The 27,990-nt window shown below is 42.8% G+C and overlaps 1 protein-coding gene across 1 annotated transcript; it reads left to right on the forward strand.

The window, feature by feature from the left end:
* The first annotated feature begins 8,590 nt into the window (after window positions 1-8,590).
* Window positions 8,591-27,730, forward strand: slc16a5a (solute carrier family 16 member 5a). The gene is given in 5 exon segments (XM_031741053.2): window positions 8,591-8,753; window positions 8,756-8,896; window positions 19,281-19,424; window positions 20,319-21,158; window positions 23,856-27,730. Coding segments are annotated over 5 exon segments (1,428 nt in total). The 5' UTR covers window positions 8,591-8,722; the 3' UTR covers window positions 24,128-27,730.
* Window positions 27,731-27,990: the final 260 nt, after the last annotated feature.

A 27,990-nucleotide genomic window follows, 5' to 3' on the forward strand; every position in this document is an offset into this window, starting at 1 on the left:
ACAACTAGCCAATCAAGTTGTTAGTCAATGAGCTTGTGGTTTCACAGCCTTCCAAAAGATCAAGATGTCAGGATCAAAAATGGTCACCTTAAGACTTCATAACAGGACTTCACTCACCTATGGGTGGTATCATGGTGGTAGCATCTGAGGCTACGAGGTTTGGTTATCAAGCTCCATTCATAAACAATGAGTGGATATGATAACTGCTAATTCGTGCACTGGACGTACTTCTTGGATGCTATGTACCACACAGGAAGCCATTATAAATTTATCAAAAACAGTGCCAATACAGTGGTGAGGTTCGGTTCAGTGACTCCTTTTAGCACTGCTTTATCCCTTGCAATGAAAGCAGGTATTCCCCTAACATTAAACCATAACAGCATACAAACGGGTGTTTTATAAAGCAAAGATCGCCCACTTGAGAGCTGGTGTGTTTCTAAGAATGTCAATTCTTAGAAAATAAATTACTTGAATTTGTGCATAGCCTTTGCTACAGGGAATGAATATCAGTTCTGTTAATCATCAGCTGATTTATTAGGTCAGATCTTGTAATATTTCTTTATACCTCATTTGTAACTCTGGTTTTGCACATTATAGCAACACAATTGTCTTGTTGATTCTGCCAGACTATTGCTGAACATTAACATAACCAGCAATTGCTATTGCAGTCTTCTATAAATCCTCCATAAATCCTATATAAGTCCTCTCTCTCTCAGGTCTGACCAGAGGACAAGAGATGGTTGCCATGGCGAAGTAGGAAGAATTGCCTTCATATTACAGTGAAAAGTTCATGCCATGCAGGGCGTAATATGACCTGAGGGAAGAATCCAAGACAAATAGGAGGAGCCAAGTCTAAAGCCACGGTCTTCGCCTGACTTTCTGACCAAGCACATTAGTATTGAGTTTTTATGGCACATAATAAAACTGTTTAGTATTTGGGTGCGGCATCATTTGTCTCTAGGATTTCTAGAAAGACAGATGAGGTCTTTCTAGGAATCGTAGAATGAACTTGAAATAACAACTGTTTAATAATAAATTTTGAATACTTATAATTTGAGCACTTTTGTCTTTTCTCAAAAAAACACAACACGACAGATGCCATCCCACCAAGTGTGACCAAGCTGGTGAAAGGAAGCATTAGGAGGAGGTGCCAGGCTGTTGTGGCTGTGTATGGCTCTTCCATGTGCTACTAAAGCTCCCATTTGTTAAAGGAATACATTGGTAAATTGCCCATATGTCTTGTTTATCCAGACTTCAATCATCCAATTCAATAAACAGCATGCAAAAAACTCATGTTATTGTTTTTAGAATAGAATAGAATAGAATTCAACTTTATTGTCATTGCACATGTCACAGGTACAGGGCAACGAAATGCAGTTTGCATGCATCCAGAAGTGCTTTAGCCATGATATAGATATATTACAATATATATTAGCAGTAATATAGATATGTAAGTATATTACAGAAATGGGTCTATTATGGTATGTTATACTGTACACGGTATGAAGTATGTTATGAATATTCTATAACTATAAGTATGTACAGGCTGTAGTGAGTACAAGCTATGTACAGGCTATGAACAGGATATAAATATGAAAAACTATACAGATTTTATATTAAAAGCTCACTTAATATTGATCATTTAAAAAAATGAAAGAAATATCTTGTGTTCAATATGATGTGTTCAGGATGGTTACCTCACATCTTAAAATGAAAAGCCTGGTCTCGTACTCCTGTCTTTCTGCAACATAAAGAGCAAGCCAACATTTTCCCAACAATACCACCAAACAGCTCGATAATAACCGTAATCATTTCAAAGACGTGACATTATGTACAGCTACTTTCAGTACCATTGATATTTATTTAGAGCATTAATTAATGTTTCAATCTTAAATATTATCAACCTATCTCTAATAATTGTACCACAGACCTTCAAGCTGGCAGTAGTTAAACTGTTACTTAAAAAGCCATCACTGACCCAGCTGTCTTAGCTAACTGATCATCTGCAGAGGAATGGTTTATTTGAAGAGTTTCAGAGCTCATCACAGCACAGAAACAGCTTTAGTGAAGGTTACAAATGATCGTCGTATGGCTTCTTACAGTGGACATATCTCTGTGCTTGTCCTGCTTGACCTCAGTGCAGCATTCATTATCTTCAACTATAACATTTTATTAGAGCAGAGATTAGATTATGACATATTAAAGGTATTAAAGGTACTGCAATGCAGTGGTTTGAATCATATCTATCTGATAGACTCCAATTTGTTAATGTAAATGGAGAGTCCTCTTTACACACAAAGGTTAATATTGGAGTTCCACAGGGTTCCATGCTAGGACCGATTTTGTTTACAATATACACGCTTCCCTTAGGCATTAACATTAGAAGGCATAGCTTACATTTTAATTGCTATGCAGATGACACCCAACTTTATTTATCCACAAAGTCAGATAAACACACCAATTGGTTAAACTCCAGGAATGTCTTAAAGATATAAAGATCTGGACAACCTCTAATTGTCAACTTCTAAATTCAGATAAAACTGAGGTTATTGTACTCAGCCCTATACATCTTGGAGATACGGTTTCTCACACTGTGAACCTTGGAGACATTTGTGACCAGGATATGTCTTTCAATGCACATATTAAACAAATATGTAGGATTGCTTTTTTCCATTTGCCCAATATCTCTAATATCTTTAAAACCCCTAACCCTAAAATATCCTTTCTCAGAGTGATTCCAAAAAACTCGTTCATGGTTTTCTCACATGTTTACACTGATTTGCTTGTTACTGTGCAGGTTACCTGTTTGAATATCATGCACAAAAACTGATTGTGTTTTAAAAGATATAAAGGGAACTTCTGGGCTTTTTTGATGATGTCAGTGATGCATCAAATCAAAACACAGTCATGGAATGTGGAATTCATTCCCAGTTGTTGTTGTTGTGGCTTTAACAAAGCCTATATTATTAAAACCCTTCATTCATAAAAATAATCACTGGTCCAAATTCATGCTATTAGGTGGTGTTAATTTCTAAACTTATGGATGTCTCTATCTGAAAAATAAATGGTATACATGAAAAAAAAATCCCCTTAAAGTTTGCCATTATACACTGCTGTTTTATTCTTTCTTTCTGACTTTTTTTTTTCATTTACTTTTTCAAAAATGCTCCTACTTTAAATACAGTCATCCAGAGTTAGGTGATGTAGTGCAGTTAGAATTTTTAAGGTTTAAAAAGTAAAGTTAAGTAAAGTTAAACAGAAAATCATAAGTAAGGTGCAGTACAGCCAGAGTAAGTAATCTCCTGTGCCAAAAAGTGATCCTTTGCCCAAAAAAAGCGATTTCTGGTATTTAAACTGCTATAAATCACCCTTTGGCTTGTAATATGTGAAATATATGTCTAATATATCCCTCATACATGATATCAGCAAATCTCCCGAGACAAGGTAGAAGCCACAATCAGTTTTTTTGGCAAACTGACGTCTTTATTTATCCACTTTAAAAATCTCACTGACATTAAAATCCCCCCCTTTTAAGTGTGATCAGGCCACGAGGGTATCAGGAATATAACAAATATAACAATAGTTCTATGAAGATATTTTAAGTGTCCAAAAAGGGACTAAATTGATTACAATTTGGGTACAATAACGCGGTCATGTAGATCATTCCAAAACAGGTAACTTCTTTATGTTAGCTATACCCCCTTTGTAATCCCTGTTTACTAAAGTCTATTAACAATATAAATAAAGACCTTACACATAGAAACACTAGATATCACTTTGGCACAAACACCCCAAACACTCAAACATCGGTGTAGCAGCTGGGGCCTGCGCAGCTCCCATCCCACCCCACCCTGCCACTGTCTCCGCCCACGGACTGAGGATCTCCGTGACGAGCACACCCGCGGACTGCTGCTGCTCCTCCGGCAGTCACCGTGGAGAGACGGCGCCCGTGGAGCTGCCTGAAAACCCGGACACGGGATCGGCTCAAAAACAAGGCGAGTAACGGCTTTTACGTTTGTGTAGAAATTCACGGGAAAGGCTGATGTTTAAATTGCTTCCTCCTTGCTGCGAAAGTGCTGGATGTTGGGAACATTCGGCTGTCTGTTACACAGAAGGAAACAAAACATGTTAAAGGCACATTTGAGCCATTTCGATGGGGTCTGAGCTCTAGATATGCTTTAGACATGCTTTCCTGCCATAAATAAGACGAAAAATGACGAGCTGCCACGTGGGTGAAGGTGTGTGTGTGTCGGGGGGGAAGCCTGCATTTTAATGCAGCTGAAATGTGGAGCGAGGGGAAATTCAATTTGAGCCTGATGAGTATATATACAGAGATACGTTAATATTAAATGCACTGAGTGACAGTTATGTAGCGCTGCCATCCTCTCCGTGGGCTGTCCCACATGAAAGATCAGCTGCTCAGCATCTCAAATCAGCTGCTCAAAAAAAGAAAAGAAAAAAACCCAGATTATTCTCCTAATATTCGCTCCCCTCCTTCCAGACACCTCAAGCTACAGTCATGAGATGTGCAGAGTGTCTGCAGGCAGCTGTGCAGTGTGCAAAGAGTGAAAATGGGGAAACAGGATGTCTGTTAAGATATGTCAAACCTTTCATTTTCACCCACTCAGAAAGGGAGACATATACACTTTATAGGGGAAAACACAGGAGGAGATGTAAGAAGCTGAAGCATGTCTCCCTCATAATAAAAACAAACAACAACATTTGTGTGTTAAATTGTTCCCTGGGTTGACATACATTTTCATCATAAATTAAGTGACAGAAGCTCTGAATTTCCCTGTGGGTGACTTCCCTCATCACTACTCAAATAAAAGCTGCATAGACGCTGGTTTTGCATAGTTGTTCAGCTGCTTTATTCAAAGCATGCCTAACTTTTAACTCCGCGTCACAGAGCTAAAACCCAAGTACAATAGTACTGAACTCTAAAAGAGCGATGTAGCTTCCTGGGTTAAAAAAAGAAACCGCTGTGTGCTAACCCTGAAAGTGATATTAACAACAAATCAAATGTCTAACTGTCAGAGTCAGTTATTTAGTTTAAGGTTTTGTTATAGCCGAGAAGTCAGAAAGCTACCACCACAGTTATTTTTGGCTAAGGTAAATCAGTGGCAACTTTATCAGTAATAGTTGTTATTAAACCCATTTTAACCTCAGACCCGAGATTTGACAAGGTGCTGCAAACATTCCTCAGAGATGTCGGTTCATGTTGACTCGATAGCATCACACGGTCACTGCAGATTTGTCGGCTCTGTGATGCAACTTCCTGTTTCAAGGTGCGTTTTCCAATTGAGATCTGGTGACAACGGGGGCCTCAGAGTACGGTGAAGTCCTTGTAATGTTCAAGAAACCAGTTTGAGACCTCAAATTGAGCCTCACTTTCTTCCTTAGTAAGCATGACAACAGGGCATTTTCTCCCAGAGAAGTACCACTCACTGTCTATTTTCTCTTTTCGGGATAATTCTCTGTAAAAACTGTAGATGGTTCCACTTGAAAATCCCAGTACATAAATCACCTTTCTTCCCATTCTGATGCCCAGTTTGAACTTCATTGGTTTGTCTTGACGTTATCTACATGCCTATTACCACATTCCAGATACCTCAGAACTCTCATATTGAAACTTGGGAGTGACATCACTCCCAAGTTTCAGGAAACTTCCAGATAGAGCAAAGAAAAACAGGATTTGTTTTAGCTCTTAGCAAGGTAGAGCCATTCAGTTATCAATCGTAGTAATATAGCATAATACTTATTTTTTTGCACTTAAAAAATAAATTCACAGATAGAGCCTGGTCAGTGCTCTGCATATGGCTTGTTTAGTAAGTCAAAAATACACAACAATGGCAGTACAGATTCAAAGTTAACAGTTTTGGCACTGTTTACGTTCAGTGCCGCCATCTTGGAATGCTAACTCGGTATATGTTGGTCTGCTGGTCTCTTTACTAGTGGAAAATTCCAGTTGAGGGTGTGCTCCACTAAAATTTTCTGACTTATCCAGAAACACACTGTTAATGCATTGAGTATCTGTCAACTGATTGGCCGATTAGATATCTACATTAATTGACCATTGTAAAGGTGGCTAATGTGAATACAGCTAAGTTTAGCTATTTTGCTACAATTCTTTCTTTCAAAGTGATCATTTACCCAGTGGAAAAAACATTTCAGGTGTCACAGAATAAAACAAAATGTTCACTTTTTAAAACATTATCCACATTAGAGTGACAAAGGAGAATAAACCTTGGTCTGGCTTGTGATTGAGTTGTTACTGTATAAGTGTGTAATGTCCTGTTGTTTTACAGTTATGTGAAGGGGTTAGAAGGGTCTCAACAAACCCTTTAGTCTTTACCTTCTCAGAAGGTGGCTCAGCAACATTTAATGTTATTCTTAACGGGTGCATGGTCTGGAATAATGCTTAGGTGGGTGGTCTGGGCTCAAAGCATTATAACAAGCTGATCAGGGTTACCAATTTCAATGGTAAATGGTTGTAATGTGCAAATTTCTGTTTGCATAGCACAATGGTGGTTAGGCTAGTTATCATGGCTTATTAAAGAGACTGGAACTAGAGGGTGATGACTTTTGATGCCGTTGATGCAGGGATGTCAGACTCATTTTAGTTCATGATTGACACCCTTGCCTTTAGGTAACAACATCCACCTAAAACTTAAAAAGTTATAGTAGCAGGATTGTAAAGGTGCAAAATTGTGTCCACATGAGTTGGGAATACAATCCGTGAAGATATTTCTCTGCTTTGTAGTTGACACATCTGGAAATTGTATCTTTGGGAAATGTTTTGCTAGGGTACTTACAGTAAAAGAGGGCTATTCATTCAAAGGTTTACGTGAGTTCATGTTAGTGTCAACTTAGTCTCCCTTTCCATGCCACGTTTGTCCCTAAACCTTTTTGACCCGTCTTTTGTCAGTGCACTCTCAGTCTAAACTCATTTTGAAATGCTGATAAGTGAAGGCCTTTAACTGGAAATGTGGACGCTGTAGTCCCATGGGGGCTTTCATTCTGCACACAGGAGAAATCATGGGATGATTCATGACTGCAGCTAAATCATTCCTAATGATTGTGGCAACACAACAGTCACCCGTCTGTCGGCTGGAATGCGTTGCCAAGTTTAATTTCCTTTATTTCAGGATGTACAAACCTTCATTCCAGCCAGTGAGATTATTATAACTCGGACATTCCCCTGGTTTTCCGTAACCGATTACCTGTTTTAATAAAGAGTCATTGTCTGATTTCCTTGTGTTTATAACCTTGGCTCTGCTGGCATTTTGTGAGTCCTTCACGGTCAGAGCAAAGTGAGTAAAATTACAGCAGACAGTTTACCTTTTCAACAGTGGTTTGAGGTAAATATGGGTTCAATTAAGTTTTTGACGCACTAATATTGATGAGATTTAATTGGTGTGTGTGTGTATATGTATATGTATATGTGTGTGTATATATGTATATATGTATATAAGCATGCTAACATGTATTAATATTTGTAAATGGTTTTGCTTGGACTTTATCTTGAGGTGAACATAAATGCTGTATTTCTTAATCTTTCTAGTCCATCCATCCATTCGCTTCCGCTTATCCTTTCCAGGGTCGCGGAGGGCGCTGGAGCCTATCCCAGCTATCATAGGGCGAGAGGCGGGGTACACCCTGGACAGGTCGCCAGTCTGTCGCAGGGCTAACACACAGGGACAGACAACCATTCACGCTCACATTCACTCACACATTCACACCTAGTGACAATTTGGATTATCCAATTAACCTATCCCCTCAAACTGCATGTCTTTCTAGTCATTTCACTTTAAACTCTTAAGACTTTAGAATGGAGTGCTGCATTTTTATTGTGTTTTTGTTATGTGCCAAAGTGACCACAGTTGAGCTCTAGGGTGGAGTGCTGGAGTTATCAGATAATGTTACCTAGCTTAGTTAGCAAGGTACTAAAGGTGCCGTTTGTTAAAATTATTTAAATCATAGCTAATAAATATTTTGGCCACCAATAAATCAGTATCGGCAAATAATTTTTATTTGTTGGCTGATAAATTAAAAATTTTAAGTAAGAAATATGAGCATCTCCCTGTTAAGGTTAGGGTGTTTAAGAAATCAGCTGAGTCAAGTTATGCTAAACATAAAGGTGTAATCCACATCTTGTTGTGACAGTAAAATTAATTGATTTTTAAATGCATTATCACATTATGTCAGTAAGATAAAAAAAAAATACAGATATCAGATTTATAAAACACCAAATATAGGTATCGAGCTTGAAAATTATGTATCAGTTGGTTTAAAATCACATGGAGATCAGCACAGTATGTCTGTCGGTTATTTAGATATTCCAACCCATGCCAAAGTTTAACATTACTTCTACTGAAAACCACTCACCACTATACCTGACACATTGTTTGCTTTTTTGATTGTAGGTCTCCATAAAGGTTACAGCAGTTTCAGTGACATGGACAGCAAGCGCATTCACACACCCTGCAGAACTAACACAGGAGCCTTGCCTGAACTGCCAAGCAGAAAATGACTCAGAGAAATGGAATCAGCGGGACGAGTGATCACATCCTCCACTCGGAGGCCTCCAAGGTTTACCAGCAGGCCAACGGTATGGACCACGAGAAAATCCAGGAGGCCGATGATTGTGAATTGGAGGAGAGGGGACAGGAAGGAGGGCGCCGAGTCTCCGTGGCTGTAACAGGAGCAGTCGAAGCTCCAGATGGCGGCTGGGGCTGGGTGGTGCTGGTTGCCACCATACTTGTCCTGGCTTTGACACTGGCATTTCCCTCCTGCGTGGGAATCTTCTACACTGACTTGCAGAATGAGTTCCACGCAACCAACAGCGAAACCTCCTGGGTGCCCTCCATCATGACGTCAGCGCTTCATGCAGGAGGTAAAGCTAGAAGACCAGGAAATAAACCGGACCAAAGTTTTTCCAAGCCTAATTTACTCATTTTGGTTTAATTTAAGAGAATAATAACTAGAATATACCATACTACTGAAGTTGCCCTTTAATGCCCTCTGGCCTGAGGGTAGTCTTAGTTTGCATCTGCTGTTATTGTTCAGGGAAAGTGTGAAACCAGATAGAGAGAGAAACTGAGGATGCTTTAACCTGTCTTGCTGTGTGATGTTGATTTAAAGAAGGTTATTCCATGAGAAGCTGCAGTCCTCTCATTTCCCACAGCCTAAAATGTTTCATTCACAGAAGAAATAATGCAAACCTTAGACCGGCTACTTTACTTCTGAAGTCTTATTTCCTGTGCTGATGAAAAGTAAAACTCAAAAGATCATCCTCATCCTATCATCAATCAAAACTTTCAGATTTATTAGATTCGTTTAAAATAGCCGATTTAGCAATAAATTGTCACTTTTAATAGCAGTTAAACAAAACTAAAGTGACGTAGTTAGTCTGGCATGATTGTCTAAGGCAGTGGTTCCCAAACTTTTTTTGCCAGGCCCCCCTTTTTTACAAGAAAAATGTTCGCCCCCCCCCCCGCACAAACACATCCTCCAAACACACACACCCATATTTTGTTTACAAACTCCATTGCGGTTTATTTCACACCTCAAACATTTAGTAAACAATTAAGCAAATACAAGTAAACGGCAATAAATTACAGGTAGTAATAAAATATACTACTAACTCTTTTACGCTACGTCCACAACTACACGGGTATTTTTGAAAACTCAGCTGTTTCTATGCGTTTGGGCCTTTTGTCCACACGTAAACGGCGTTGCGATTCACCGAAAACGGAGATTATTTAAAACTTAAGGTTATGTATATAACCCCGGTTCTCTGAGTAGCATGAGTGAGTGTCTCACTATGGGAACGCCTCCTGCGTGACCTCATCAGAAGCTCAAATACCATTACGCCAGCCCTTACAGGCTGGCTAAGTGACGCCCATGTCAGGAGGGGCTAGCACCTCCCTATATAATAGGCTGACATAGCGTCAGATGTCATTCAAAACAAGCCCACCTCTTCCTCGCCCCATAGCAAGGAGGGAGGTCTGGTGAGACACTCACTCATGCTACTCAGAGAACCGGGGTTATATACATAACCTTAAGTTCTCTTTCATAGCATTCGTTTAGTGTCTCACTATGGGAGAAATACTGACTCCCGGATTGCCAGACATGCCTGTTAAGAAGACAACTGTCCCCAACAGCACTTCACAGGGGAGAAGCTCCCACCTGAGAAGAACCTGCACTGAGGACTGAATGCGCCAGGTTAGGTGCTGTTACATCTAACCTGTAAAACCTAGCAAATGTGTGAGGTGAGGCCCAGCATGCAGCTGCACACACCTCCTGAATAGAAACTCCCTAAAAGAGCCCATGAGGTTGCCAGACCTCTAGTGGAATGCAAGACGCAAGCCAGCAGGAGGCTGAAGGCCCCTGCTAGTATAGGCCAGGGCAATTGCTCCTACTATCCAATGGGAGAGGCGCTGTTTAGACACAGGCTTTCCCATGTGTGGTTTAGCCCAGGACACGAACAGCTGGTCACTTTGTCTGACACTCTGGGTTCTGTCCATATAAATGCGCAGAGCACGGACTGGACACAAGGTATGCAGCCGCTGTTGCTCCTCTGAGGAGAAAGGTGGTGGGCAAAAGGCCGGCAGTTCTATAGGGGAACGTGCCAACAACCTTTGGGATAAAGGCAGGGTTGAGCAAGCATACTGACCCTCGTATTATCCGAGGAGAACTGAATGCATGACTGATGCACTGAGAGAGCGTGGATCTCTCCTACACGCTTAGCTGAAGCTAAAGCAATTAATAGAGCTGTCTTCAAGGACAGAAATTTTAACTCAACCTGTTCCAGGGGTTCAAATGGGCAACAGGAGAGCGCAGCTAATACTGTGGGAAGGTCCCATGATGGAGCCAGTGGCCTAGATGTAGGCAATTTACGTCGTGCACCCTTCATGAAACGGCATATTAAGGGATGCTGACCAACAGTCTTTCCCTCAAAACCAATATGGCAGGCTGAAATTGCTGCCAAATACACCTTGATGGTGGAGAATGCTTTACCTTCATCAATCAGGGCCTGAAGAAATGACAAAATCACAGCCACAGAGCACTGAAAAGGGATGGCCTGTGATTCTAAGCACCAGCTTTCAAACACACGCCACTTGTGTTCATATAGCGTCCTAGTAGACGATGCTCTAGAACTCTGAATAGTGTCGATAACACTATGAGGGAGCCCCACTGTGTTCAGGTTAAACCACCCACGGGCCAAGCCCGTAGAGCTAGCCTCTCTGGGTGGGGGTGGAATATTTCCCCCTGTGCCTGAGACAGGAGGTCTCTGCGTAGTGGTAATGGCCAAGGTGGGCCGCACAGCAACTGAAAAATCTCCGCCAGCCAGTGCTTTCCTGGCCAGTGCGGGGCTATCAGGATCATATAGTGACCTCTCTCTCTCACTCTGGCCAGAGTTGGAGAAATGAGGGCCACTGGGGAAAAAGCATAGAGGAGGGTTCTTGGCCACTCGTGAGCTAGAGCATCCACCCCGAGTGGAGCTCTCTGATCGTGCAGCGAGTAAAACAGGGGACACTGAGCATTCTCCCTGGATGCATAAATGTCTACGGTCGCCTGACCGAATCGCAGCCAGATCTGCTTCACCACCTCTGGGTGAAGCTTCCAGTCTCCGTACAGTGGGTTGCCCCTGGAGAGAGATCTGCTCCAAAGTTCAAGATTCCCGCACGTGAGTTGCTCTCAGTGACAGCAGGTGGACACTGCTCCAGACTATCAGTCTGTGTGCCAGTGTGTGTAACTTGGGGGACCCCAGACCCCCCTGTCTGTTGATGTAGGCCACAACAGTGGAATTGTCCGACCTCACTAAAACATGATGACCTCTCAGCCAAGGGAGAAAATGTTTTAGCGACAGGTGAACTGCCAGCAGTTCCAGACAGTTTATGTGGGTGGAGCGCATGTGAGGGCCCCATTCCCCATTCACTGTTCTGCCTTCGTGGGTGGCCCCCAGCCCGAAAAGAGAGGCATCTGTGGAGACCACCTTCCTGGCTGAAACTGCCCCCATGGCAACGCCCTGAGACAAGAAACCTGGCTTCTTCCACTCGTGGAGAGCGAGTGAACAGTCTGCAGAGACTCTCATGCGACGGTGGCCGTCTCGGTGAGGGTCTAGTCCCCGCGAGCCCACCCAGTGCTGAAAGCCTCTCATGTGCAGGCATCCCAGTGTTATCACCACTAGAGAAGAAGCCATCAGACCTAGCAGCCTCTGGCACTGTTTGAGGGTCACTGTGTTGCCTCTGCGAAACAGTGCTAGGGATGACAGTATGGTCGCTGTTCTCTCTGGGGACAGAAAAGCTCTCACCCGGAGGGAGTCTAGGCTGAGCCCTATGAAAGTAATGCACTGAGTCGGCTTCAATGTGCTCTTTTCCATGTTTATCTGGAAACCCAAACTCTCTAGGTGGTGTATGAGAGCATTTGTGTGACAAGCCGCTTCCTGGCGGGTTGGGACTGCCACCAGCCAGTCGTCGATGTATGTGGCCACCCGAATGCCCTTTTCTCTGAGCGGGGCCACTGCTGCCTCGGTGCATTTTACAAACACCCTTGGGCTCAGTGAGAGACCAAAAGGCAGGACTACAAACTCGTATGCTATCCCCTGAAAGCAAATCTTAGATACTTTCGGTGTGGGGGATATATGGGGATGTGGAAATAAGCATCCCTCAGGTCGATTGATGTGAACCAGTCGCCCGCTTGTACAAACCGTAGCAGCGAGGCGTGCGTCAACATCCTGAACTTGTATGTCCTTAAATGCCGGTTCAGGGCACGGAGATCCAGAATGGCTCTCATCCCCCTCCCCCCTTTCTTTGGCACAAGGAAATACCTTGAATAAAATCCGCTGTGCATTTCCTCGGGAGGGACAACTCTTATAGCTCCTTTGTCTCTCAAGGTGGAAATCTCCTCCAGGAGAAAGCCGGCAGACTCGCCCAGAGCATGAGAGTAAATGATTTCTTTGAAATGTGGTGGAGCGACATTGAATTGCAGCCTGTAGCCCTTTTCCAATGTCCTCAACACCCATGCTGACTGAGTGCAGGTAGCCCAGCACTTTATGTGGAGAGACAGAGGGCTCACTGGCCACTCCACCGAAGATAGCGTTTTGGCGCCCCCTTGTGGTTGTAGCGCGAAACATACGCCATTTCGGTGTCCCGTCACCTCTGTCGCAGGCGAGGGAGGTGATGGGCTCATCTGCACTATCACAGCCGTGGGAAGGCGAGTCTCCACGGGCTGCGTTATGGCAGACGTTGCTCTGTTTTTTAGCATGTTTGATTTTTTTCATGTGTTTTACAACACTCAACAGCGCCCTCGGCAAACTGCCTGGATGCGCGTGTCGGGGCTTTCTTAATACAGAATGCATGAGAGAAGTGCTTGTGAAACAACACTGCGAACTTTGGCTCTCTTTCCCTCTGGCGGGTCCAGTGACAGGAACGCCGGCCAGAGTTATGCACTCTGTGTGGAGCATGTCCCGTTGAACTTGCTCTGGAACGGAGCTGTTTGGCGGCAGAGCGGCCCATGAAGGGGGGAAACTGGGTTCGCTCTCGCCTAGAGGAGAGGCTGTCAGGCCGGCCGCTTCTTCCTCCTCACGGTCGCGGCAGCGGGAGGAGGAGGAGGGGCCGCTTGAGGTCTGGCCTAGGGATACTGTTTCCGAGTCCAAGGATTCTTAGGAGCCCCAGCAGCCTGGGGGGCTGCCTGCGTCTTAGGCACTTTGGGGATCCTGAAAGCGGGGACCGGGTGAGACGCTGCCTGCGCGAATGACTGGCGCGGTGCCGCTGGGGTGGCGTGCTGGGCCCTCCTCGGCAGGCAGAGTGTCAGAGCCTCATCATCTCTCTTTTTCTCCTCACATCTCTTCTGCATGGATGTAACAGCCGCACCGAAGAGACCTTGAGGGACGACAGGGGTGTCGAGGAGTTCCTCTTTTTCCTTAGTCGTCAGGTTGGTGAGCCCGAGCCAGCGTGCTCGCTCCTGAAGAACCATGAGGCCCATGGCTCTCCCAGTAGCCTGTACGGCTACCTTGTGGAGGCGGAGGACATGGTCAGTTATAACGCAGATTTCTTCCCACACTGTGGTATCTGGTTTAGCTGTCATGTCCTCTTCTAGCTCAGCTTGGTAAGCCATTAGCATAGAGGAGGCGTTGTGGGCTCTTACCGACAGAGCCGCTGCCTTGTAGCACTTATCTGTAAGGCTAGACTGGAAGCGGTCTGTCTTGGAGGGGAGAGATGGAGCCCGATGAGAACAGAGACGTCTTCGGGTGAAGATGGCTCGCTACCAACGGCTCCACTTGTGGCATCTGGCGGAGGCCGATAGACTCCATCCCCTCACAATCCAGCAGAGAGCTCCCCGCGATGGGGTGTTTCTCGCTGTAAGGTTTTGCTTTCCACGTCACCGCTATCTCATCGAGTAGCTCCGGGAAAACAGGCAACACATGCTTCCCTGTCTTTTTCGCCTTCGGCAATTTCTTACCGTCAAAACGAGATTTTACAACCTTTGTTTGTATGGCGGGCCACGGGATGTTGAGCCTAGCAGCTGCGCGCTTGCACATGTCCTGCATGTTGAGATCCAGGGGAGACGGCGGTGTCGGTTTTTCAACCTCGCCGGTAGCCGAGTGCTTTGCAGCCCAGCTGATGCTAGCCAAGGAGGTGGAATTTTCTTCCTCCTCGTCAGATAGCAGGAGCTCCGAGTCAGCCGACTCATCTCCGTCCTCGTTAGCATCTCCTCCCCGGGTGACTCCGGCATGGGGAAAAAACTCACAATCTCCGTGTGCCTCCAGCGACGGGAAAGCGGTCGCGATGGGCTGAGGGTCTACCTCTGCCCAGCTCGGCCCTGGCGTTGCGGCCAAATCATCGGGCATGTCAATTTCTCCTTGCACCGCAGCAGCCTCACACAGCAAAGGGTCGCCACCCGACAGGTTAGCCTGGCGAGCTAGCCTGCGGCGGAGTAGTTTGCGTGGGAAAGCCGCGCAGTGGATACAGTCGTGTGCGGGTGTCAAGGCAGCCTGAGCGTGAGATAAACCCAGGCATGCCGCACACACGAGGTGTGTATCCCAGGCAGAAATCTTCTTGCCGCAAGGACAAAGTTTTGCAACTGCGTTGTCAGTCGTAGCCATGGTTAGCTAGAGGGTTGCGCACGTTAGCGAGACCGACACTGAGTGTGGAAAATATTGCTATTCCTCAGCTAGCGTGGGGTGAAAAGTAGTGCTACTTTTCTACAGGTATTGCTACCTAATGTGTAAAAACCGCTAGCGCCGAAGGGTATTGCTACCTGATGGTGAAGCTAGTGGTACCTTTATTAGCAAAGTGTTGCTACTTCGCTTTGGGAAAATATTGCTACTTCCCTGGGTTAAAGTATTGCTACTTGACACCAGCACTAGCTACAGAACAGTATTGCTACTGCTTGTATGCTAGTGGACAACTGAAATGCGGGGAACAAAGCGCCCGGCGACCGAGTTGTTCACTCGAATATGTGGACAGTTTAGCTTAGCACCCAATAGCACAGTTGTCTACAGGCTTCTGTGAGAAGCGAGAAGAGGTTTTTGAATGACATCTGACGCTATGTCAGCCTATTATATAGGGGGGTGCTAACCCCTCCTGACATGGGCGTCACTTAGCCAGCCTGTAAGGGCTGGCGTAATGGTATTTGAGCTTCTGATGAGGTCACGCAGGAGGCGTTCCCATAGTGAGACACGAAACGAATGCTATGAAAGAGAACTCCTTTTTTGCGTTTACGTGTGGACGAGGATTACAGAGTTCGTCACGCAATGTCAAAGGGATGTGCCTTTTTTCACGTCACGCTGTGCGCCACGTTATTGTTTACATGAGATGAATTGCAGAATGGCAGATAGTCAGATTAACAGTATTTTGTCTCTGTCTTCAGGTTTTACACGCTTACATATACACACGCAGTTACTGTCCCTCCATTTAGAAAGGCAGAGGTGTCACGGTGTAATTATTTTACGTGTAGTTGTTTTTCTCCTGTGTAATAATATTCAACATTGCTATCTACATTTTTCAAAAAACGCCTCTCTGTGCAAAATGGGTTTAAACACATAAACAGCTGTGGGATACTGTTTGTCCGTGATTTGAACAGGGGGAACAAATTACGGCAGGATCAGCCTGATATTATTTGTATCCCACTGTAACTTTACTGCATAAAGAGCTAACATCATGTTAACTCTTGATTTTTAGTTCACAAACACTTCTTGTAATAACTAACTACTCCTGTCAGGAGTAGTTAGTTATTACAAGAAGTGTTTGTGAACTAAAAATCAAGAATGTGGGATCCTGTTTGTCCGTGATTTGGAGAGCCCAGTGCGTGCTCCCGACGCAGGGAAACTAATTTTGCAGGGGAGACCTACCTTGGCACTTGTGCAGGTGAAGCCAAAGGGAAGATATGCTTCACCATATTTTCCTGTCTTCGGCTTGGAAGGAAGTTGGTTTGGAAACATATCTGGCGATGCTTCATCTCCTGCTTTGCGTTTGTGTGGGAGCCCCGTCAAAAACCTGTCCACAGTGTCCAAGCGCTCTTTTTTTTTTTTTTTTTTTTTCTTTTCATACCGCGCCCCCCCTGCAATGGCTCTGCGGGCGGGCCCCACACTTTGGGAACCTCTGGTCTAAGGTCTAACGTTTCCTGACTTTCAGAAGATATTACTGTTGACTTATTATTTACTGTGATCCTCTCTGTACTGTGTAGGGTCATGGTAGACACTGGTTACCAAGAATAAAATGTACTGTATATAAATTATGAATATACATCACCCACATTTTACATTCTCTTTTTGCACCCCCAGCCCAAACGGGTCAGAGAGGTCCAACAAAAACTCAACAGTGAGGTACTAGAAGTATAAATCTCAGTCACATTCCCCATAGGGATGTTGGTTATAAGCCATAATGTTGTATCCATCCAAAGTAGACTTACTATGAGTACGACATTGTAAAACGATAGAAGTCTGTATATATCATCCTTAATCCCGTATACAGATGGATCAGGTATAAAACAAAAATCAACCCACAGCTGTTAGGTGGAGGAATCCATCCACAGGGGCCAAAACTGAGAGACAGAGACTAAAATCAGGGACCAAATTATAGCACTTTTTAATTTCTGATCTTCATATCTTCATCATCTTCATATCCGCAGATTGTATATTTGTGACAAGAAGGCGTCACAATATCATTCTTATTCTGCTGGCTTCCTTTTAAATCCAGCCAAAAACAGAGATTAGTTTGGAGATTTAACCCCTGGAAACACAAGTTGGAAGGATTATGGTTAGGCTGGTCCTTTATCCATGTCCAGGAGTTCTTTCTTTATTAGTAAGATTAGAAATAGGTTTTATGTAATGAGCGGGTGCACATAGTGCAACTTCTTATCTGTCTTATCTGTTTTGAACTGTCAATATTTAAAATGCTAGAATAAAACAATAGTGGAAATCAGCCCATGGTTTATCTCAGTGTTATCGCAATAGTAGGATAAAGTTCCTCCTCTTTACAATTTTTTTCACTCCCAAATAAATTTCAGAGCAACATATATCAAGAAAAAGTAATAAGCGTCATAGTTTTTATTTGAGATGAGGAAAGAGTTCACACATTCAGTATAAAATGCAATTATATGTCAGCGTTTGATCAGAAGCAGCCTGTGGCCTACAACACCTGAACAACTGGTACCTGCCTGTTTAAGTGCACTCCTATGCAACTTAAGTTCCTCTCCTTCAAACTTCTTCCTTCCATTTTCTGAAAATACAGCACATTATTAGCAAAAACCCTTCATAACGGCCATTTAAATTCCTCCTTACATATTTACTGTGTACTCGAACAACATTACGTCACGATGACTGTTAAGTATTAACAGGTGACATGCATTGAACCAAACGCAGACACAGAACGTAACATCCCTTTCGCGGGGCGATAGTAAAATGAACATAATATATAAGATAGTCAAAATAATCGGGATTTATAATGAGTCTTAAAAAACTCCATACAGATATTGATAATTGTTGTATGTTTCAATATTTGTGCAAATTACAACGAGATCAACAATACAGGAGCTTTTGATGAAGAGGAAATTAGCTCTTATGTTATTTATGAAATGTAAACGCAGAACTAGAGCATAAAAATGCCATTTGATACACATCAGAAAAATATGGGCTTGGGAAAGCTTTAACACAGCAGCACTTTAAGTTTATTTTTTAAGGTTTACGATGAGCACGTTATGTAATAATGTCAGACTCCTCCTTTAATGCTGCTCTGAACAAACCAGAGGTAAATGTATGTTTTGGTCTAAGATGTAGACAATAATAGTTGTTTTGTAGTTTCGCATCCATTTCTATTCAAACAGTCAAGACGTGACTTGTGCAGACTTTTAGCTTTTTTTAGAGGCTCAGAGCAAATTGGACAATTGGTTGACAAGCAGTGACAGGCCGATGAAAGATCTGAAAGTTCAAGGGTTCGGTAGCTTTTTACTGAAATGCTCAGTGTGAGGTCCAGAGAGGGGTTGGCGCAAGTAAAGGAGCCCACCATCAGGCTCGGAGACAGGAGTATAGGCCGTTACAGTCAGTTTTGGACACAGTTCTCATGAATTTTGGAGACAGGAATGCTTTAATCTTAGAAATTATCATGATCTGACACAAATATGACAATAATCTTAGGTTTATCTCCAGTAAGGTGCACAAGGGAGTCTTATCCCAGGCCAGATTTGTGAGCTTAAGAAGTGATTCATGAGTTATTAAAACTGTAACTTTAGAATAAACACAGTCTAAAAGATTCTGATAAAGAATGGTGTGATTTAACTGTTTTAATGGCGCAAAAACTGAAGTTTTACACATGTTAGTTCAGTGATTGTCCCCCATTAATATCTAGCAGACCTGTTGTTTAACAACAGAGATAGGCCATGCTAAATTTGACACCCCTCTTAGTGACCTTTATCCAGTGTACTATGCTGTATTTGCTCAAGCTTTCAAGTACACACAGTGAGATGTTTTTTTTCATGGCAGTCAGGTGAGTCAAGATGATGTGTTAGAAATGGAGAAATCTGAATGCAAAAGGTAGTGTAAGATGAAATTTCATCTCACTGGCAGTGGGATGAGTAAGAAACAGATGTGTCAGTCAAACATCTTGTGCACAGGGTAAATGAAAGAGCAGACATATTTTCAGTCATACGTTTGGTTCTTTTGAAGGTCATCCAGCCGGTGCAGATTACAAGTTATGTGAAATGTGCTGGAGGATTAAGGCCTTTGCCCACTCGGGCTCTGGTATTAAACTAAGAGCATTAAATTTGATCCACAGGTCCCTTTTGTAGTGTGTTGGTGGAGAAACTTGGCTGCCGAGCGACAATCATGTTGGGAGGGGTCCTGAGTGGGCTTGGAATGGCTGCCAGCTCATTTACCCAGTCGATCACTGAGCTTTACATCACCGCCGGGGTCATTACAGGTCAGCAAGCACTCAGTAGATTTATTATCCCAGCACACATTTCATTGCCATGGGTACACACAGCTACCTGCCGAGCATCAAAGGCCAGGCACAGGTAGAGTTCAGCTGTGCCGAATATTTGTTTGGTTGGTGGAGACCAAAGCAGACAGATTTTGGACAACTGTAAATGCATCATTACATCTTTTAGGAACTTTATATCGCTTAAATTTGACAAATACAGACATTCAAAAGAAGTTTAAACTCAAGATAATTTCACCTCATAACAGCCTTGGTCTAATTTTCATAGTTGTGGCTGTTCATTTTTGTGGTACATTGATAAAGATATAGATACAAAAGTTTTACTGATTTCACTTATTTTTGAGATGTTATCATTAGGTCCTGGTACTCCCCGCATAAAAGGAAAAGCTTTAAGACATGCTTTCCATAGTGGAATTTGGTTTCATAGAACCAAGGTTACCCATGTAACCATGTTCCTGATCATATTTCTGTCCTGATGAACCACCTTCAGGCTTTGTCATAGCTAGAGTATAAGTTCTCCTCACCTACCTTAATCCTAAATGAAAGCTAAATGTTTAAGTTTGAGGTTTGCAGTTAAAGCACCACACATGGTCTCACAATGGTCAGTACAGGACTTGTACCAGCTGTTATCCAGAGGTGCACAAGGAGGTTACCTTGAAGGGGAGGTTGACAAATTTAGATTTTTGCATCCTCAAGACTAGATTTTAAAGTCAAAAGCCTGAGGAAATGGTATGAAAATAAAAGCATTAGCAAAAAACATTTAAAGTAGTGTTACTCAGGATAGATTAGACATAATACAACTTCTACATTTCTATTTTATAATCCATTAGCACTATCGCTGATATAAAAAATGTCACTCGTCTTTCATTGTTTCAGGTCTTGGTTTCTGCTTCAGCTTCCAACCAGCTGTGACAATCCTGGGACACTACTTTGTGCGTCGCCGTGTATTTGCCAACGCCATGTCCTCCACAGGCACCGCCTTGGGACTGTGCACTCTGCCTGTCCTGGGAAACTACCTCCATATAGAGTACGGTTGGAGGGGAAGTTTTCTCATTCTGGGGGCCGTCCTGCTGAACTGCTGTGTGTGTGGAGCTGTGATGAGGCCCCTCCAGCCCAAAAGGCATCGTGGCCAGCCGCTGATGAACCACGGACCTCCTCCACCAGATGAGAATAGTGACAGCAAGAAAAAAGGGAGGGTGAGGACGATTTGGAGCTCCATGTTGGCTTTCCTGAGCAAACATATGGCCTTCGATCAGTTCTGCAACAACTTGCGCTACCGTGTGTACTCCATCGGCATCACATGGATGATGCTCGGGTTTGTGGTACCTCTGGTGTATCTGGTTCCCTACGCTACAGCAAACGACATGGAGCCGAGTCAGGCTGCGTACCTGCTGTCCATCCTGGGGATCGTCAACATCGTGGTGCGGCCACCGTTTGGCATCGTGTTTAACTTGCCATGGTTCAAAGGGCGACACGTTTACGTGTTTTCTGCAGCTTTGCTTGTCAACGGGCTCAGTAACAGCATCTGCTGCATCGGGCCCAGCTTCCATGTACTGCTGGCTTACGTGGTGATCTACGGGCTTTCCATGAGCGTGGTGGGCTCCCTGATGTTTACTGTCCTCATGGATGTAGTGGAGATGAGCTACTTTCCCTCAGCCCTTGGCCTCGTTGCTATCATGGAGAGCGTCACGCTGCTCATCGGGCCTCCGCTGGCAGGTAAAGGAATCATAGATATTATCATGAGTGAGAGATATGAGGAGAATGTAGGTCACACTTTTTTATCCCATGAAACCATAACCATAAAGCCAGTAAAAAAAAAAAAACCCTGGAGGTATAAATATGCAAAATAATTTTTGCCTGTAGTCTCTCTTCATGTTTTCTGCATCACTGGCTTAGATTTTGCATGATGTATGGGACTGGGGGAACAGCTAAAGAGCTGCTTAAAGGATTGGTTTAAATTTTTTCAGGGACTTCAAGGCAACCTCATGAACTCTGGAACAGGTTTGCTCGGGTTTATACTGGCCCTAAGGAGATTCCATCTAAGAGCACCACAGTATAAGGGATGGGGAGAAAATCCAAAGCCCTCTCATGCCCTCTTAATACAATTAAACCTTCAGACTGAAGCTAATTTATGGTCTCAGGTAGACAGAAAGTATTTCCTCTTTGTGTTACTGTAAACTTTGTGTTGTATATATTCCAGACAAACAAAAGGAAGCACTCTGACACTACAATTAACCTTTTTGTTTGGCTGCTGAAGTCTCATAACAACTTGGGACCTTTACCAGTAAGAGCCTGAGTGATGGAGCAATGCCAAAAATGCATCACTGTTTACAAGTTGCCATAAAAGGGGAAAAATACTTCCTATGGAAGTTTATCTTCAGTGACTTAAAAGTAATCTTTTCATACCCACTTTGGCCTTTCTCAGGACTTCACGTCACTTAAAGTTATTGCTTATTTTAAAATGGATTTCGAGAAAGAAAGAAAAAAGACCAACGGGGTTACAAAATCAAACATATCTTTCTAAAACTGAGCACTCAACAGTGGACCGCTCAACAGTGGCCAAAATGTGACCTTCCTTTTGAAATTAAAAATGAAACTGTTATGGTGAGATGCAATATATGACTACATCTGAATCTGGTCTGTCTGGAAAATGTGGTATAAATGTGATTATATATCAGTGGGTGTTAGTGACTCTTGGTTCACATTCTGTTGCCCAATCTCTCTTAAGCAGGCTCGGTTATTTCCAGGTAACCAGTATCATAGTTCAGACAGGGCAGGTGTAACAACAAAAGGTGCGTTTGATGAAGTAAATGTGTTGCTCAATGCAGGCATGGAAACAATCCAAACGTGAAATGACCCAAGCATTACAGTGAGGCTTGGTAACGGCAGAAGCATAAAGAGAAAATCTAACAAAGGTAAACATAAGATTATACAAGCACACTCAGATTAGAAAAGGTGGAGAAACCAGACACAAGAACCAAAAACACCGCAAACACGCCTGATCTGAGGGGTGAAGCAAATTCAACATAGCCAAGCTTTCAGCCTGGCAGAAGCTGATTTGACAAAACCTAAAACTCCCGTAAGAATGAGCAATTGTCACGCCGACTGCTTCACGCTCTATATTCACATAAAAGTTGGTAATTCAGGCATCATTTAGCTGTTTTCTTTCACTAAATGGACCGATTCAGTGCCACCTCAGACACGGTATCAGAGAATGAAGATCTGTAAAAAATATAAAATATATGATGGGCAACACAGGTGCTCCACTCACACAGGTGCGTGATGCTGCAGAAAAGCGTTAGTGATTCGTAGTTTGCCGATGATTTTAAACCACAACTCCAGACCAGGTTAACGGTTCAGCTTGAGATCAAGCCAGGCTAAAAGAGCACTGTACTGAAAACTTGCCACTTTAATTAGTTAATCTTGCCTCAGAAATAGTTTCAAAATAAAAGTGGAGGTCAAAAGAACGCAAACTCAAACATATAACAAAAACATGATAGTTTGTGAGTCTTTGGTGAATTTTCATCCGTTTTTTGAACCAGGTTGTTTCTTTGTTGTTGTTTTTTCATCTATCCTCATGTTTCCTCTCAAGTTACAGTGCACTGACCTCTATTGATCAGTGGCAGAGCTCTGTAGCTGTAGATAAGTCAGTTTAAAAGCCATCAAGTTAATATTAGTGCAGCTCTGTCTAAATTCCAGCTCTATACTTGTCTTTTCATTGTATCTGCTCCAACATATAAGAACCAGAAAAGTAAAGCCTTCGTGTGTGATTGCATACGCTTTAGTGCACATGTTTTCACATGTGTGTTATGTGAACGGCTGAAATGAAGGAGGAGGCGGCACTGCAGGGCGTTGAGGCCGTTTAGCCGGTACACAGAGAGAAAAACAGTTTGTTCTTCTCAGTGGAGGAGTGAGCTGGAGCTGCAGCAGAGTGAGAAAAGGGCAGAGGCTTCCTCTCCCTCTCAGGGCTGCTTCCGTCTCAGATGACAGTTATGCTTAGACTGTTTATCTGGCTGCTTCTCCAGCCGAACAGTGACATAACCACAGAGGCAAGTCGGGGCAGGATTATGTTGCTTGTACATCTGACCTGATGTGCTGCTGATTATAACAGGAAAATGATTTGCCGAGGGTCACGGTTATGGAAGATAGTTTGAAAAGATGTCTTTTTGTTTTTGGTGGAGTCAGAATATATTATGCTGATTTGAATAGAGAACTTGCCTGTAAACAAATATCACACTGACCTCTAATGTAAGCGCTGGGTCAGTGATTTTCCACAGGTTTGCGCTTATGAGGATTGCACTATGAAGCAAGATTAGTACAACGGATTTAGCCCCCAGGGATTTTTAGACGTCTCTGACGAGAAGCTAACATGAGTCAAAATGCTGACGCTGTTGATGTTTTCTTTATTTCCAGGAATCCTGGTTGACAGAACGGGCCACTATTTCCACGTTTTTTTTGCCTGCAGTGCCGTTGTTGCCTCATCCGCCGTGTTTCTCATGGTGTCGTTTTGCTGGCTGGATAAAAAGGAGAGGAAGGCGCTGAATCAGGTGAAGCCACCCACGGCGCCCGACCCGGCGACACCTACAATTAACATCGTTCCTGGTTGCCAGTACAGCAGCGTGTCCACAGAGGGAGATAGAGACAAGGCCTCGGCTAACGGGGCGGAGTATATCACCAGCGTCTGAACCTGCTTACACCGTGTGTCACCTTTTAGCACACGTCACACTCTCGGTCAGACTGTTCTGCAAATGATTCCTAATATTTGCGACCGCTTGCCTGGTGCACCAGATGTTGCGAGGTTTACTTTTCTGTGGTTAAAAGACAGCACACATCCTAACATCTGGAGCACCATAAAAGTCAGAACAAATAGTACGAAGAGTTTGCACTGTTTGACCAAGGTTGCATACCAAAATCAGAAGATGTGCACTTAAAAACCACGACGTGATTGTACTGTTTATTGTAAAATGCTGCTGATTTTATCTACACAATCTATCACACATGAGGTATATCACTCTATCAAGCCAAGATATGTACATAATCCCTCATTAGAGAAATCCAATCTTTAGTTGATGTTTGCTGGAACAGTGTTTTTCAATGGTGTGTTAGTATACGATGAGCTAACAGACACAGAGAGAGTAGATACTGTTGAGCAGTGAAACAGAAATGAAGGGGACGGTGCAGTAATATCAGTGGGAAACATTGTGGAGTAGGGAAGCACAACCTAGTGAGGCCTTATCAAGAGTTAAAGGGGACATGTTATTGTTTTTTCTTTCTGTTTTCTGTCATGTTAAAGTGGTAAATACTTGTTAAATACAGCCGAAACCAATAGCCAAAAAATTTGAGTTTCATCCAGATCTTTTGAACAGTGTTTCCCACACCTAGACTTCACGTGTGCCAAAAAGGGTATATGTTCCAATTAATTTTTATTTTTACAGGCATCTAAGATGACTATCAAGCCACCTCACTCTTATTTTGACATTTCAATCGCCGTTAAACAGCTAGCTCTGGTCCTTTCTCTACAGGCAAGCTGGTCAAACCATTATTCTGACAGGAGGTTGGTACTAGTTCTGCTCTGGAGCTCTTTCACAGCCCCGAGGGGCAGCTCTAGTCGACAGTTGGTCACTAGAGGACATTCCAGGCTCTGTTTGCCTAGGTAACTCTCTATTGTAGACTTTATGGGTCTTGCCTTGCCACAGGTGTATAAAATCAAGCACCTAGTCATGCAGTCTGCTTTCACAAACATTTGTGAAAGAATGAGCTCAGTGCACTCCAGAGTTGTCCTGTAACAAGATTCCTTCCTAAATATTCCACAATCAAGTTTAGGTGATATAATTGCAAAGTGGAAAACTTTAGGAACCACAGCAGCTCAGCCATGTGACCACGTATAGTTACAGAAAGGGGTTGCTGGGTGCTGAGGCGTATACTGCGAGCTCCAAACCTTCTTTGGCATTAACATCAGCACAACAGCTGTGCACCAGGAGCTTCACGGCATCTAGCAGCTCCTGTAGGTGTAATGTGTAGGTGGCTCAGCACTTCTGTCCACGTACTGCGTTTATCACCTCTCGTATCAGTCTATTCTTCATTCTCACTCTTGAAGTCGCTCAGCGTCACTCAATTTCTCAGTCTCTGCTTTCTGTGTGGGCGCCTCTTTGTAGACCATCCCTCCGTGGAATGAGGAACTTTCTTGAGAGCCAGCTGATGGCTCGGTATTTAATGTCTCGAAGTGTGTATGATATTATTTATTTATCAGTTTAAAACAGCGTCCGTTCACCTCTTTCTCACCAAAACCAAGAATAGATTTTTATTCTGTGGGAAACACCATTTTTACTTTATGTATGATGTTAGAGGGGATAGCCTGAAAGTAGTCTCAAGCACAGAGTTGTGGTTTTGAGCATAGAAGAGCATAGAAGTCCCACCCACTTCCGTTTCCAGCCAATCAGGAGAGGAATTAAAACACCTGGTTTGAGACAGAGGATGAGCTGAGGGGCAGCAGAAAAGCCCACTAAGATAAATGAGGATTATTTTGAATTGTGAATCATGCAAAGCTACTCTGGGAGAGTAAAAGAATAAAAATATGGAGCCAGAAATGAGCAGAATAGGTCCCCTTTAATGAATGAGGGTTGTTTTTATTTTGTACTTAACATTAACATTTTAAAGACCTCTTAAAAGACCAAAACCAACAATTTGTTATAACCTGAGGATTAACCCAACAGACTGCACTATACACATTCAAGTTAACAATCATATGAAAGCTTTTCACATTTGGACTTCATGTTTTTTGGTAAAGTACCCACAAATACTTTAACAGCACAGTCAGACCTGTCGCTCACACATTTTTATCACTGATACCTAATCCAGAGTAAACAGGGGTGTGAAACGCTTTAATGCCCTTCTGTGTCAGTGAAACGAACCGAAAGCTGCACAACAGAGTGTCGTGACACTTTCGTGGTTTGAAGGCAGATCATTTCAGGGGTGTGAATACTTTTAAACATGACTGGTGCTAAAAAAAAAAATGGCTGTAGCTCCGAATGTGAGTTTGTGGTGACCTGTAGAGGGTGTACTCTCATAAGTGATTAAGAAAATAAATGAATGGATGAAAATTTCAACAAAACGTCGGTTTAATGCGTTATTGGTTTGAGCACGCAACTGTTTTATCAGTTGCCACTTTAGCTGTAGTTCAGCTGTATTGAAAATCTCCATTCATCTATTCTCCTTCACTTATTCACTGGAAACTTATCACAGGAGAGGCTGGAAGTGATGAAATTTCCACAGCATGTGAATTTTTAGAATTTTTGAAATTTATGTGCAGTTACTCAGTTTACATGATGTGCAGTGCCTGACATGGTGTTCATGTGTCCTGCCATAACTCCAGCCTTTCATTCCTCTAAATCGTTTTAAGGTTAGACTTTTGTTGGTGTTGGCTCCTGAGAAGCTGCACCTGTTGGTCAGTGCTCACCTGATTTATGTCTGTACAGCACAAAAACGCTGAGAAACACACAGTTCCAAATATTAAAGCCTCTGCCTTATTAAATTTACGTTCAGTGCATCTCCTACTCAGTCTGGTGTTTGATAACAACTGATTACTTACTGCAGCATCACATGCCGGCATTGCCAACCTGAGGAACAGCCATACTGATTATGTTCAGCTTGTTTAAAAGCTAATTACCACAACTATACTTTACAAGTCTGTTTTTGTTTGTAGAAAGCGCCAAATCATTGCTGACTTTTTAAAAAAAATGAAATGTTCTTTTAGCGGGAGTAAGTACCGTATTTGTTTGTGTCTATTTTCAGCTGCGGATGAATACAAACTCGTGGCAATGAAGGAACACGTGAAACAGTGGAGCTATATCAGACTTGTAGCATGAATTTATTGTTGCTTTTGGTCTTTTTAGTGGGTTAGTTTTTGGTTCATTGTAGGAATGATAAAGATGAAATGAAAAGGAAAGCAGACTGATAATCCTGTGAGGTCTAAGTCATCGTCGATGGTGAGAAATGACCCTGATCCTGCGTTTCAGGAATAAACAGGAGCTTTGTGTTTAGAGGTGCTTAGACCTCAGAGGGAATTTTAACAAGGTGCAGTAAACGATATATTACTTTATTATTTTTGACTTCTTTAAAGAAGAATCGTATATTTTCTGCCCACCTTGCTGAGCTGTTTGGTTCACTAAACATGGACCTAGAAAATTGTTGCTTGCACTTCATTGTCATATATAGCGAATTAACATATACAGGTCCTTCTCAAAAAATTAGCATATTGTGATAAAGTTCATTATTTCCTGTAATGTACTGATAAACATTAGACTTTCATATATTTTTGATTCATTACACACAATTGAAGTAGTTCAAGCCTTTCATTGTTTTAATATTGATGATTTTGGCATACATAACTCATGAAAACCCAAAATTCCTGTCTCAAAAAATTAGCATATTTCATCCGACCAATAAAAGAAAAGTGTTTTTAATACAAAAAAAGTCAACCTTCAAATAATTATGTTCAGTTATGCACTCAATACTTGGTCGGGAATCCTTTTGCAGAAATGACTGCTTC

This window comes from Oreochromis aureus, linkage group 8 (assembly GCF_013358895.1).
Source record: "Oreochromis aureus strain Israel breed Guangdong linkage group 8, ZZ_aureus, whole genome shotgun sequence".
Taxonomy (NCBI): domain Eukaryota; kingdom Metazoa; phylum Chordata; class Actinopteri; order Cichliformes; family Cichlidae; genus Oreochromis; species Oreochromis aureus.